We start from the raw sequence: 14,259 nt of genomic DNA, 5'->3' as shown, positions 1-14,259 counted from the left end.
TATTGCTGAAAAAACATCAGGGTTTGGATATCTTTTAAATATTTAAAACAAAAACAAAACAAACACAGGATACAACGAACATTTCAATATGCTTGAGGAGCTTTTGAAATATTCACGTGTATAGAAATCAAGAGCATTTCAAATAAATCATTCATATACATATTTGAACCTACATTTGAAAGTCACTTCTAAGTCGGACTGACATGCGTCAGCCAGCGGGGTTGCTCGCTGGGCGGTCAGGTCAGTGGGTCACCTCGTGAGGAATTGTGCTTTTTGTCCCAAGAAAAGGGCTTGTTTTTAATGTTTTAGTTGATGCAGCGGGAAGGGGGATTCAATCTTTAACCAGTCGAAAAGGTTTTCAAAAGAATCAATCGGTAGCATACACAGCTTTTTACCTTAGCATCGTTCTGATTGTTCATTTCAGAACCCTGAAAATGAGTATGAAATGAGGTACGACCTGGTTTCTTTTGGGTCAATGCTCCCAGTATGTTGGAGAGACTATCAGACGCACGGTGAGGGTATTTACGACAGCACAACCATACAGAAAGTGTGAACAAATAAAATACATTTGGATATTGGTTGCTGATACACATTGCCTTTTATAGAACGCATGTCCATTGGTTTCTCTCGCCTTTGCGAACTAGATGTCTGAGGTATGTCCTCCTTACTGAATTGGGTCTCTGACACATAATAATAATAACATTGCCAGCAAAAAAGGAAATATTAATCTCCCACATAAAAAAAAAAAAAAGAAATGTCAATAACAAGATTCCATTATCACTCTGAAGCTGCTGTCAGACACGTCAGCTGTGATATGAGAGTGATTCTGTTCCAATGAAGCTGAATCAAGACACTCTTAAATGAGAATACTGGGGTGTCCATAATAAGCCCATGGTACTCTGTCATGGCTACCACTTTGAGATCAAGTTTACATTATGCAACTTACAGCTGTTACAGCAGTAAGTGGTCGTTACGATTATAAAAAGACAGTCCGACCACCGACCTTTTAGTGTAGATATAGATACTGTACGTGTGTCAGTGTATGCGTACTTACGTGTCTACAAAACCAATCTATACTATAGATTGACACTCTAGTAGAGGAGTATTGCATGAGTCGGGGGCCGGAGACGGATGTCTTGTATCTCCGAGCGTTGCAATGGAACAAGCTGGCCGTTGACTAAATGAAGCATTATATCGTCCTGTCCTCATGTCCAGTCTCTCCTGGTTTAGCTGATATGGCCGCCAATCACGTCAGCCAGGCAGTCCATCGGCAAGGGGCAGATCCTCCAAAGCAGCAGCTGAGCCATTGATCTCTCCTCTGTCACCCCCTGAATCTTTCTCCTCCTTGTCCACATCTGGGCTGAGTGGGTCCCGTTCAGACAGGCGGTTTAGGGCGTCAAAAGTACTATGCGTTTTGGGGTCGGGGCTGAGGAGCGAAAGCTGAGGCAATAGTGGCCCGTCCCGAAGCTTAGCAGCGAACTCCTTGGCGCTGCAGGTGGGGGTGTTGGTCTCGTAGATCTCGTGGAAGTTGTTGTAGTCGACCTCGTAGAAGCCCTTCTCCAGGGAGAGGACCGGTGTGAAGCGGTAGCCCCAAAGCACCTCTGTGTCCAGGTAGGAACTCCGTGCCTGACATGTCATCCCTGTCACAGGTATGAATAGAGGTATGCAAGCATCCACATGCACACAATCAGGTCAACACACACACACACACACACACACACACACAACACACACACACACACACACAAACACAAACACAGACACCGATGGAAAGAGGTGTAGGGAGAAAAAGAGAGAGAGAAAGTCTGCAAATTATTCCTTGTTATGCAAAAACTGTACAAACTGTGAAAGGGCCAAAACCTGCACAGTGTTTCCGTCATGGTTGTGAATGCCATAATGTGTGAAACGCAACATATCTAATAGTAGAAGGTATGAGCTGTTTGGTTCATAAATTACAAGTCAAAATCTCACACGGTAATAAAAGGTGTTAATATTATTTTCTAGGGTGTCTTTCAAGTCTTCACATTTGTATTCCAGTAATTGAAAGAGTTAAAAGACTTTTAGTAATGCCAATGCTAAAGGCACAACATCCTTTGTTTTTAAAACTTGTTGATTAACTGTGTTGGTCGTGTCAGATATGAAAACCGACACATTGGACATTTCTATTTTTGGAAACACGTTGGTTTGTAGGTGTCACAGGTGCAACTTGCAACATTGATGATGACCGTGTATTAGTACGCCTTTGTAGTGAGGCAGCATGCAGACTATCTGGAAACTGAATGGGATTCACCTTAACAGAGCCCATTAATTACATCTGTGTTTTTACTACAATGAAAAACATGCAGCAAGAAAAGCTGAGCTGGAGAAAGTTAGCCACGCAGCTAATAGCTTATTGCGAAACAAGCATTAAGGAATAAATACTGCATAGGAATTACAAAACACACAATAAAGCACAGACGTGACGGCCCAGTGTTACTGTAAGTATGAATAGGATTTAGTGGTCACAATATGTTCCCCCATTAGCGGTAAGCAAGCTAGCCACTAACATCTCTCTTGTGGATTCAACATTAGCTTAAACCAAATACATATTTGAGAATGCCATATGCACACTGCTACATAAGGCTAAAACAAATACAGAATTGTGAAGGAATAAGTAAGTTGGTAAGTTGGTAAGTTTACCATTACCAAATTTCAGCATAATATATTTAATATTTTTTCTTTATTTCTTACCTAATTCTGATTACAATCCTTTCGTGCTGACAAACTAGCAGTAATACAATGGATTAATCCAGACAGTAGCATATTAGAACAAAATTATAACATGCAAATTGCAAACTATTTTTAAACACATCACTACAGAGTTACATTTGATTTAGGCCTTTTCAATATTTCCTTTGTTTCTGATTTGTTTTTACACTTAATTTTAACTTTGAAATATACAGCTCATTAAGGAGACGTTGTTATTTTCTATTCTCCTGTTTGTCTTATTGGACTAATATCTATTACAGTGATCCCAAGCACTTTGACAGCAGTCCAACTGTCTCGCCATAGATGCTTCGCTCACCCAGCTGTTGAGTTACATAATGTTCTGTCTATCTGTAAATGCATAACATCACCAAAAACATCAAGCATGTGTTCTAAAATAGATGTAGATGCCAAATTGATATGTTGTCTAATGACACGGTGGAAGGCGAGGCGTTTGCACCTTTTCATCAGCGTTCCCTCTGGATATGAGTGGCCTAGTTTCCACATTTAACTTGTGAAATGTTTGTTATTTCTGTGACTGGATCATCAAAGACAATAAAATGTCTTTCAGTCACCATGAGAAGGATTTTCTGCAGTGTTTGTTAAGGGTGATGGCATATTGTTTGATGTGTTGGTTTTAAATTCTTACTTTAGCTAATTCTTGGGAGACCAAATAAATACATAACATTGTGGTGTTGAAGATCTATCAGTATCTTGTCATATTATCATTCAATTTCAAGTCAAGAGTCAAGGTGCTTTTGACTTCATACTTCTGGATGTCATATAAACAGGATGGCTCAGACTCTTTACAGTATTTTGCTGATGCATTGGTATCGTGTGGATTTTTGTGATAAACATTTAGTAGTCACTTCCTGAGGTATTAGATCATTCACAAATTCACAAACACAAAAAGAAAATGTGCCAATCCACACGCGCACAACTTAAACACACATAAAGCGATTAGAAAGACGACCAGTATTTGAAGACACACTTTCCATTTTTCAATACCAACAGTAGCAAAGTATGCATGGTAATGTGTCCCGCTTCCCTGTGCTGCTAAGCTCTTGGCTCCAAAGGAGTGAATTGGCTCTTCCCTCTTGCATCTTTTATTTTTTTTTAAATAGCAGTTTTTATGTAAAAAAGTTGAAAAAGTGTGCTGCAGGGTGCACTGTGCGTAGGAGACACTTGTGCTGTGATCTGTGATATGTATCGCAGATGAGCAGCAAAATTATTCAATAATTCAACTTTGGAAATACAACTCAACTAACAACCGTGGTTCTCCACCAGCCCAACAGCGGCAAAGCAAAACACATTCATCAAACAAGGGTGTGAGTTTAGCAGCTTTTTGTAATGCGGAAACTGTATTTCCACAGCATGCAAACACACAAAGAGCTTAGCACAGTGGTTCCTGAACATTTTGTGGGTGTAAACAGCGGCCAGAAGACTTTTCCACTCACATGCTCTTATATATATAATTTCTGTGTGAGTGACGAAGAGGAAACAATAGTCACCACTCTTTTACCAACACGACTCTCTCACAACAGACATTGCGGTGTATTAATAACTCCATAATGGTTGCTGACCATTTGGGTGTGTCAGTTTTGGGGTTGTGGTGTTATACTGGCTTACTGGCACACCAAAATGGAAAATGGCCCTCACTCATGTTATTAGTCACAGCTTTGCTTGAATGTCATAACGTCATTGCAGGTGTAACTGCTGCTGCCTCCCATGTAGCACTTCATACGGGCTCATGACATCCCACCAGCATCCACCTGTAGACTTCCCTGGGCGGAAGGCTTTACCGCCACTCCCCATTCTCGGCTGTGATTAGCGTGACTTATCCAGGCAGTGACAAGGTCACAGTCTTTGTGTCAAATAAAATGTATGTCTGTCATGAAAAAAACAAAGCATTTTGTCATAAGTATTGGCTGGGCCTGGTTTGAATCTCTTTGCATCAATAACAGTGTGTTCTTATTAAAATGAATATATATTTGATATAGATCAGATTATCTGCAGTTATTGCAGTTGTTGAATTGGCGGGGTGCACAAACATCTTGGTTCTAGGATCCCGTGGCTATTTGTAGACAGCTGAAATAACACAGAATACAGTTTAGTTGCTGCTGATTTCCCATCTAATAAATGCCTTACCACTTAAAATGTTTAAACAAGGGATGGTTGCTTTATTACAACTTAATTTCTAAAGCCTTTTCACAGCCACTGGGCACCAAACTGCACTTGTTAATAAATACATTGATGCTTTCTATTATTTGCTGTTCTTGTATTTAGAGTAAATTAAATCAGTGTACAATTTAAAATATATGTTTTGCTTTCCGTAAAAGACTAAATTGGCATGTACATTTTTAAATCACATGCGGCAACAATTTTTTACCTGCACCAAAATAGTTTTTACTGCACCATTTGATGTATTTGTCGTTCATTCTCTGCATCAAAATAAGTCCAATTATGACCGCGGCAACATTTTCTTTTTTTTTTCACCGTTACAATTACTTTTATTACATTTTTTATTTTACATTGTCAAAGTCAGGGTCATCCTGATTATAATGTAAATTGAGCTCGAACTTTTTTTGTTCATATTCTCATTAAATAAATTCTCTCCCAGACATTAGGATTGAACAAAATACCTGCCTGTGTGTATTCTGCCTGTGCACTCGTTGCTTGTCTGATACAAACTGCTAGCTTGACAGAGTACTAACAATAGCCATGTTCATTGGTTATGTTCATAATTGGAATTTTGAGGGAGTGGCTTAAAGTTATCATTTTTCCACTTTTTTTTCACAGGTTTGTCCTGAAATAAAGTTCATGTTTAAGAGTTAAGTTTCAATGTTTTGTTATAGAAACATAAAATACGTCAGCATATACCCCTTTTGTGAATTTTGAAGTTTTTACAGGTCAAAATTAGGCTTAACAAATGTCTATATGACACTACAAAACATCCTCAAGCCGATAAATTCCACCTCTACAACCTTGCATATTCACAAAGATTATTGTCACATTCCAAACAAAACAAAAAAATGTGTTTGCCACAGAGCTTCTGCAATCATCTAAAACCCCCATTGGCCTTTTTGCCCAGGGGACCGTTGCGAAGCTCATTCACAGGTGGGCCTCAAAGATAATTCCTACCTGCAGCTCTCTATTAGTCGCGTATTTCATGCACCTTTCTCCTCCCTTTCCTCTCTCTTTGTGTCACTGTTTTTCAACGACACCTTCGCTGCATCCTGTACATTGACGATTGTGATTGGTTTAAAGAAATACAAAAAAGCGAGAGAGTTTTTTTTACCTGAATTTGGCTGAATGATAATGTGTGGAGCCAGACCTTTCTTTAGTGCTGACACAGCGCTGTGGAGATAGGTCCGGCTATACGAGGCTTGGATGCTTTTGAGTTGCTTGTCCAACTAGATTCATGATAATTATGATATATATTAAACTGTTATGAATATGAGATTTGATTGCATGCTATTATAGTGTTTTTGTATCTGCTCTGCATTCATTAAATAGATTGTTGTCTCTATGTTTGCCTTTTCATTAGAGCAGTTAAGCGGTGCTATCAAGTAGCATGGCAGAATGTTCTCTAGCAAGTCATCATTTTGTTATTTTGTCCAAAATGCTGTGGGAGTGCCCGGCAAACACAAATGCTGTTAGTGATTTCCAGAGCCTGACTCACAATTATGCTTAAAACCACAGATGTGTCTCAACGGAGAAAACAAGCCATGGCCGGCCATTAAAGAGAAAATGATGCTAATTCACCACCCACTCATCTGTCACTTCCAAACTCGGTGACAGCATCCACCTTGTGATTTGGGCAATTTAATGTTTTTTCCTCCAGGGTAAATAGAGCAATTCATGGACATCATCAGATGCGGATTTGAATCTTTCTCCATTTCATTGAGTTTATGAGACACTCACTTGCTTCATATAAGCGATACATATTTATTTTTCAACTTAAAAAAATAAATAGTAAACTATGTTTGTACTGGATCTCTCCCCTGGCGTTTCTCCTGGAGATTTAATAATATTAATATTCTTTTAATATTCTTTTCCTGTTCACCCATTCATTAGTAGATAACGACACTGACAGCAGATTCATCACTTTTAAAGTAAGAGCTGGGGATGCTAACTCAGGCATGCATTTTGATGTTTGTAACCTGAGGACCTTAATACCATAATTAAAAAAACATGATTATTATCAATGACACTTACTTATTACAGGCTTTAATCTAACCCCACCGGTTTAAGATCTTGTCTTTTTTGTTAATGCCATCCTGACTTCACCATCTGCGTCAAGTGCTATCTATTATGTATGTACTTGTTAAAGCTGAAGGCAAAATTAGAACACTTATGTTATGATGGCAAAAACAATGAAAAGAGCTAATAAATGTCCATTGAGCGACCCTACAGTATCTCTGCTTACGCTCTGTGACCTGTTTAACAAGTCTCATTTAGGTTTCCGGGGGAAAGAATAGGGGGAGGGGCTACTAGATGGTCAGATTAGTGCCTAGCGGTCAAGGACGCCGATGACATAGCCCTCACATGATGCCATGGTCTCTGCCGGTGAAGCGAAAGGTGATTTAATGCCTGAGTCAAGTATCCAGCAGCGTGAGCAGGAAGCATGATGACTACTGGTGCTTAGAGGAAGAAAAAAAAGAAAGAAATAGAGCAGAAATGTTCAGACGCATGCAAAGCCATGCCTGATCGCATTAGGGAGCTCGGCGGTTTGTACGCTGGACGCTTTTAAAAAGACATTTGTGCTCCTAATCAACTAGTGTGTCTCATTGACTGATGCGAGGTACGACGGTAATAAATAAAGTAAATTAGTGACATGCATAATGCATTGTATTTTAAATAAGTCGATTGTAATTAGTCTTTGAAAAAAAGCCAATAACAATTCAACTTGGGCATATAAACAATACTTGATTTAGCTAATACCCCACAGAAACAGATTAGAACAGCAAGCTTTGCATATCGTGCTTTCTGTCTTTGTATAACCATTATTGTTGAGGATGCTACATTTTTTCTTGCGGCCTTGAACACAGTCTCATTCTGGGAAATAGGAGCTTTATGGAACTTCCCAGAAACACCGGGTCATGTCTGTCTCCTTAATGTAACCAGCCTGCAGCACTTTTCAGGCCTGCTTGGCCTTTACCCAAAACACGGACCAGCAATGTGGGTATCTACACTTTACTCTTTTTAAAATACACAATATCAAAGACATAACCTTGAAGTAGCATGAGTGGAAAAACGGGCTGCAGTGAGTACAGAGAAACATTTGCAAGGCAGTTGTGGTGTGATCAGCTTTCAGTCACGTTGAAGCGGCAAATAATTAAAAAAAGTTAAAATTGTATGGTTATGAAGAAGACAACTGCAGTTGAATGTGTAATGAAGAAAATTATTGCAAACTTCCTCCAAACATTTATCAGCTGTTAAGACATTGTTGAAATAATAAGCCCTCCATTAAAACATACTAACTTCAAGTGAATCATTTATATTATTTATGTCGCACTTAGATAGTGTATTATCTGTTGAGCTAGTCTCTCTCTGTCTTTCCATCCATTGCCATTTTGCCTTTTGCAATCAGCATCACTTACAGCTACTTGCTACTGCCCCTCTTCTCTGTAAAGCAATTTATCTTTCCATGTGAACCTCTTCTCTCTTTCCATCTATTTATCCATCTACATATCCCTCCCACTCGGTGAACTTTCTGCATCCAATATTTCATTCATCTCTACGTCTCACTATCAATCCACCCATCATGCATGTGTCCTCCTATTCCACCTTTCTCCCGACCCATTATCATCCCCCCACTGCTTCATACCTGTGGCTTCGACCATGCCCTCAAGGATAACGACAATCTCGAACTCCTCCTTCTCCATTTGCGTCAGTGTCATCTCCCAGAATGGGCTCCTCTCGTTGATCTCGTGAGAGATGATCAGGGGCGAAACCAGGAAAAGCCGGTCGTCTCCCGTGTCGAAGCCGATGTTGATGTCAGTCTGGTTGAGCGGGATGAACTCCCCCTCCTTGGTCTGCTGCGAGCGGATCAGCTTCGCTCGGATCGACGCCTCCACGATGTGAGAGTTCCTTAGATCTCCCACCCGAAACATCAGGCACATCTTGTTGTCTCGCACCGATATGACAGCATTGTGCGAGAACATGAGGGTCTCGGCGCGGTTCTTTGGCTGTGAGATCTTGACAAACATGCAGCCCACCATCATGGCGTTAACAATGGAACCCAAGATGGCCTGCACCAGAAGCAGAATGATACCCTCGGGGCATTTTTCTGTGATTACACGATAACCGTACCCAATGGTGGTCTCTGTTTCAATGGAGAAGAGGAAGGCCGAGACAAAACTGTTGAGGTTCTCCACACAAGGGGTCCAGCCCTCCTCATCAGCATGCACCAGATCCCCACGGATGAGCGCTATCAGCCACCACAGAAAGCCAAAGAAAAGCCAGTTGACTATATAGACCAAGGTGAAAATGAAGAGACTAAGACGCCAGCGTAGGTCCACCAGCGTAGTGAACAAGTCACTGAGGTATCGGTAGGTCTCTTGCACGTTTCCATGATGAACGTTGCACTTGCCGTCCTTCTGCACGTATCGTTGACGTGGCTTCTTCGGCGGGTCAGAGATCAGGTGAGTTCGCTCAGTCGAGATCTGAGCCTCCCGCAAGTGTTTAGGGAGCTTCTTCACCTAGAGGAAAGAGAGAGAGAGAGAGAGGCAATTGGATGGAGGAGAGTGAAAGAAAGCAAAGAAAGACGGAGAGAGAACAGTCACAATTGAAGTTTTTCTCCACATGGGGGTACTTTACTGTATAGCACTTTCTTCAGATTTCTTTTCATTAATATTTTCTCGAAAGCTATATTGAGTTTGTACTGGATGATGTAGGTATTAACCTTTTTAATGAGATTCGATTTCAACCTTTTCAAAAGCACACTGCTCTGTGCTTCCGTCATGGAGGCAAATACAATTACCGACTATTATAAAGTCACTGCTCTGTGCTACTCTACTCTACAATGACATTGTAGGTGTCAGTGTATGCACACTTATAGAGGGAGAAAGAGAGAGAAGGGACACAACAAGAACACAAGGACACCCAGGTCTTTGTCTATGTTGGCCCAGCTCCAGCGAGGCGATCTGGCTCCACAGCTGTGGTCTGCCTTCCTCCCTGTCCCTTGTGTTCCCTCCCCTCGTACCCCATGGGACATTGGCAGGCTTGGATAGGAATAGATCCTCCATCCTCCCCCAATAGACCCTTATGGCATCCTCAAAAAGATTGGCATATGCCTTGGCACACATATTGTGCTTATCTTGAAACCATCTTTCATGCACATAGATGTAAGATTCTAATTTTGTATGTTTTACACATTGAGGGTGATGACAAACAAAGTCCGCCTGGCATTGTAGTCCTGCAGGGGGCAGTTGCTTGTCCTTCTTTTTGGAGACATGCATACAGACAGACAGGATGACACACACATGCAAGAGGACAACGTTTCGGGACACCTTTCAAACACACCAAGGACATTTGGCAGCACATTGACACTTTCCAATCTGACTTGATAATTGAAATGCATTGTGTCAAGGCAAGAAAACAGCTCCCGTGTCCTCTGAATCTCCGACACCTGGGATCCAGCTCTCTCTAGAGTCGCGCTCACGTCACCAGACAAGCTATACAGCCTATTGTGGTTACAGTGCTCTTCTGCTCAATCACATAGACGGTCACTATCCCAGTTCAGCTGAGGGAAGGACATCTAAGGCACTAAAGTATGTCAGACGGCTTGCATGTGCAGTATTGAGTTTTCAGATATCGATTCGAAGTGATACCTGTTTAAGGGACAATTTGACAAAGAAGAATTGAAAGACAATGCTCATTGACCGGCATCGCAATTAGTAGCTTGATGACAAGGCATTTACCAAATGTCAATGGGCTCCCTTTTTCTTCTTCTTTGGAGAACACAGTCAGTCCACCATTTCTTAGAGTGACACTTTTTACTGACAGCATCAGTTAATGTACACAGTTGTTGTCTCTTTTTAAATAGTTGGTAATCACTACTTCTCTCATTTTAAATGACAGACAGCTAAAATAGGCCCATTAATTTCCACTCGTTGAGGTTGGACTAATTTAGTGATGGATGAAGCTGTCACTAGGAAAGCCACCTACTCTTTGGCCTTCCTAGTCAATACGGTCTGTGAGGGTGATGGTCGATAAACAAATTCATTAGTCCTCTTTTTTGTGGCGAGGGTAAATGGTGGGTGTTTTATTTCTTTGCGCCTTTGTGGCTGCGCTTGGTTAGACAGGACAAGTACCAATCAGCTGGGGAATCAGGACAGATAACCAGTGCAACTCCACCATCCGTTATTGGGAGTAAGGTGGGAGTCTCTTTCTTATTTTCCAATCTCCTCTCCCAAGCCAACTGAGCTATATACGAACATGAACTAAAGAAACAGGTTATGTTACTCTTCATGGAACTTGATCCATAATCTGCACTGTTTATTTCATCTATAAAGTATACAAAATATAGTAAATCAAACTACTTTTTTATCCTCTTCATTCCCACTATTCTGGGAAGCAATCAGTCTGGTTTCCTTTCTCCCACACATTTATTGCTTTGTCCTCGATCTAATCATTCCCGCCTCTCTCTCGGTCTTCTCCATCTCCTTTTTGTCCTCTGCTCGCTCTCTGAGCCCCCAACACCATGACGCCTCTCTCTCTCCCTCACATCGTCTGTCTCGTGCCTCACAGTCTGTCTCCCTGCTGCGGTGAAATCGTAGCGATCAGTAGAGTGTTTGACCAGCTGTGGATGTGAATCTTTACCTGTGCAGGTGTGACTCCTATCTCCATGTTGTGGTCCATGAGGATTCGAGAATCTCCTGCCATCCTCAGCTGAAGCTCAACACCTGTAAGAGATAAGGGAGGACGGTAGTCAGTTGAATTTAGGCTCTCTGCTTCAGCAGCACATTGAGCTTCAGTTAATTGACCAACATTATAATAAACCAATACAGCCCAGACTAAAGATTGCATCATCCTCGGAGGAGGCATGTTTACAAGCTTGATCCATTAGGCCTTTCAGCCTTTCAACCTTTCAGCCCTCAACGACCTGAATTGCACATCCTCTTTGAGAAGTGCATGCACTAACAATGTTGTGTTGTATAGTGCAACTCCCTCAGGATTGTTATTATCTACCTGCCATTTAAATTGCTTCATTTTGTCAATATGTCAATATTTGCCAGCCGGTGTAATTAAAGATCCAGAAAAAAATCCACGAGTTCAGTTTGAACTATAAGCTTTAAGGTAAAATGTCAAATATGTAATAGAATAAGATGTTTAGATTTGTATTGGATGTATATTTTGTTTAAGTAGCCTATAAGAAGGATTGCTGGTATATAATGTACAGGGAAGTGGGTGGAAGCTCTTAAGAATTTACAAGCCTCTGCTCAGTAATTATTCATTTTTAATTTATGAAAATCCCCACAATGCAAAAAAGCATGAACTTATGAATGATAATCATATGTAAAATAATTAAATCTGAAGATTATTGGTTACTCTGGCTACAGCACAGGTCTCTTACACTCGTAATATAGAGGTCTGTATTGATGGTATTACTTTCAAAGACATTATCACTGTTATAAATTCTACCTACAGATTATTATCTATATTCACAAAGTGTATTCTACTTTCATTCATCACAAGGAACCATTGGCAGATCAATCCAACTTTAATTATTTTACTACCATTGAAACTGTTCAGTTCAACTCTCAATTTAAACAGGTTGCCGATTAGAGTCCGAAAGCCAATTTATCAAAGGTTGCTTTTCCCTGCCTGTGCTAACACTCTCTTTCTAGACAATAATTAAAACTGCACATTGTGGCTTCACCAGAGCTGCACGTGATTGGTGGAACAAACGCCAATCAATAACATAACAAATCTGAGCTACAGAACATGCCTTCTATACACCAGGCATTTTATACACCATTGGTCCTGAGACGGTTATTTGTAAATCTTTAATCCTATGACATTTTTAAGCATTCACAGCAAGTCAGGATGTGTGCTTTCGGTTGCCTAAAGCTAAAAAACAAATGGGACTGAGGATGTAATAACTTGCATACGGTACAAAAAAAGTAGCACTTCCAGGAAGCAAACAATATATAATTGATAGCCTTTAATTACATACAGGTTTTGGGAGACAGGGTTGGGGTGTTGATGAATACAGCACATGAACAACCATTAATGACCATGAATGTAACTTCACAATGATCCAATAACACGTTGGGACCCGATGGAAAGTATTGTGTTTGTGGATACGTTTAATGTGTGTCCACCACGACAACGGAGCCTCATCAACTTTTCCATTGGCATTGTTTCCGTGGTATTAATATGTAAACAAAAAAACATTATATGCACCATGTAATGCATAAATATATATTTATGTATTTCTGTGCAATCAGGTTGTAAATGCAGTTGCAGCTTACCCTGTAAAAATACATCTGTACTGAAATAAATAAAAAATAAAACTCAAACCAACCCTAAACATAACCTAAATGCATAACCAAAAAAGCTAATTCCATTTGGACGTCCTGTTAGTGCACAGTACTTGCTGTGCATGTGCCCAATAAAGCACATACAAATATAAAAATAATTGGATGATAAAAGAGCAGCAATTTCACTGCTGGAAGACCTAAGGAAGGGATTATCTGTTCACGTCACATGGGAAATGACCCAGTGTCCACTGTCGGCTAATGTGCTTGTACAATGAAGCAGTGTTTCTAACTGTCATTTTCCCAAAGAGAAGGCTCGCCATCTCCAACATCGCGAGTTTCTACGACTAAATGCAAGACGCACACACACACACACACACACACACACACACACACACACACACACACACACACACACACACACACACACACACACACACGCGTATAGACGACTCTCGATATACACACTGCTCTCACGCCGCTCCTCCGCGGCCACAACCAACTTCAGATCGGAAGCAGTCATTACTTTCCTAATCAGCGGGAGACAGACAAATAAATACTTACTGTCAGAGAACCCAGCCTCCCCTTGTACTTTACATTCAGTCTAATATAAAATGAGCATACATATTATCTCTGTGGCTGTTTTTAGCTCCACTGGAGCGACTAGGTGACGTGCTGACGTGTGATGTGATTTTAAAGAGTATTTCTCTGCTCCCGAAACAGGTATTTTTAAACATCTGTTACATGAGGGCCAAAGTGACAGGAGAAGTAGAAAAGGAACACTTTGAATGTCTGCCGACTGATGTGGGATTTAATAACAGCCACTGCTGTAGTTATAGAGGGGAGTGGGGGTGTGAGTGTGTGGGGCGGACCTCAGATAAAGCCCTAATTTTAGCAGTAATCTTACAACACCTTTGGAGCCCCACAAGAGGCAATCTACTCATATAGCCCCCTTATGTCGTTTAGGAATCGACTACTTTTAATTTACTGAAAGAACAAGGGATACACGGTGCCTGGTGACCAGGCG

The 14,259-nt window shown here is 40.8% G+C and overlaps 1 protein-coding gene across 1 annotated transcript; it reads right to left on the bottom strand.

The window, feature by feature from the left end:
• Positions 1-1,251: 1,251 nt before the first annotated feature.
• kcnj5 (potassium inwardly rectifying channel subfamily J member 5) lies at positions 1,252-11,634 on the bottom strand (the record flags this gene model as incomplete). Its single annotated transcript, XM_079224747.1, has 3 exons — positions 1,252-1,640; positions 8,576-9,449; positions 11,572-11,634. The coding sequence occupies 3 exons, from the start codon at positions 11,632-11,634 to the stop codon at positions 1,252-1,254; spliced, it is 1,326 nt and encodes a 441-aa protein (XP_079080873.1).
• Positions 11,635-14,259: the final 2,625 nt, after the last annotated feature.

The sequence above is a fragment of the Taurulus bubalis genome, assembly GCF_910589615.1.
Source record: "Taurulus bubalis genome assembly, chromosome: 10".
NCBI lineage: Eukaryota > Metazoa > Chordata > Actinopteri > Perciformes > Cottidae > Taurulus > Taurulus bubalis.
This window is presented reverse-complemented; position numbering and strand designations above follow the sequence as displayed.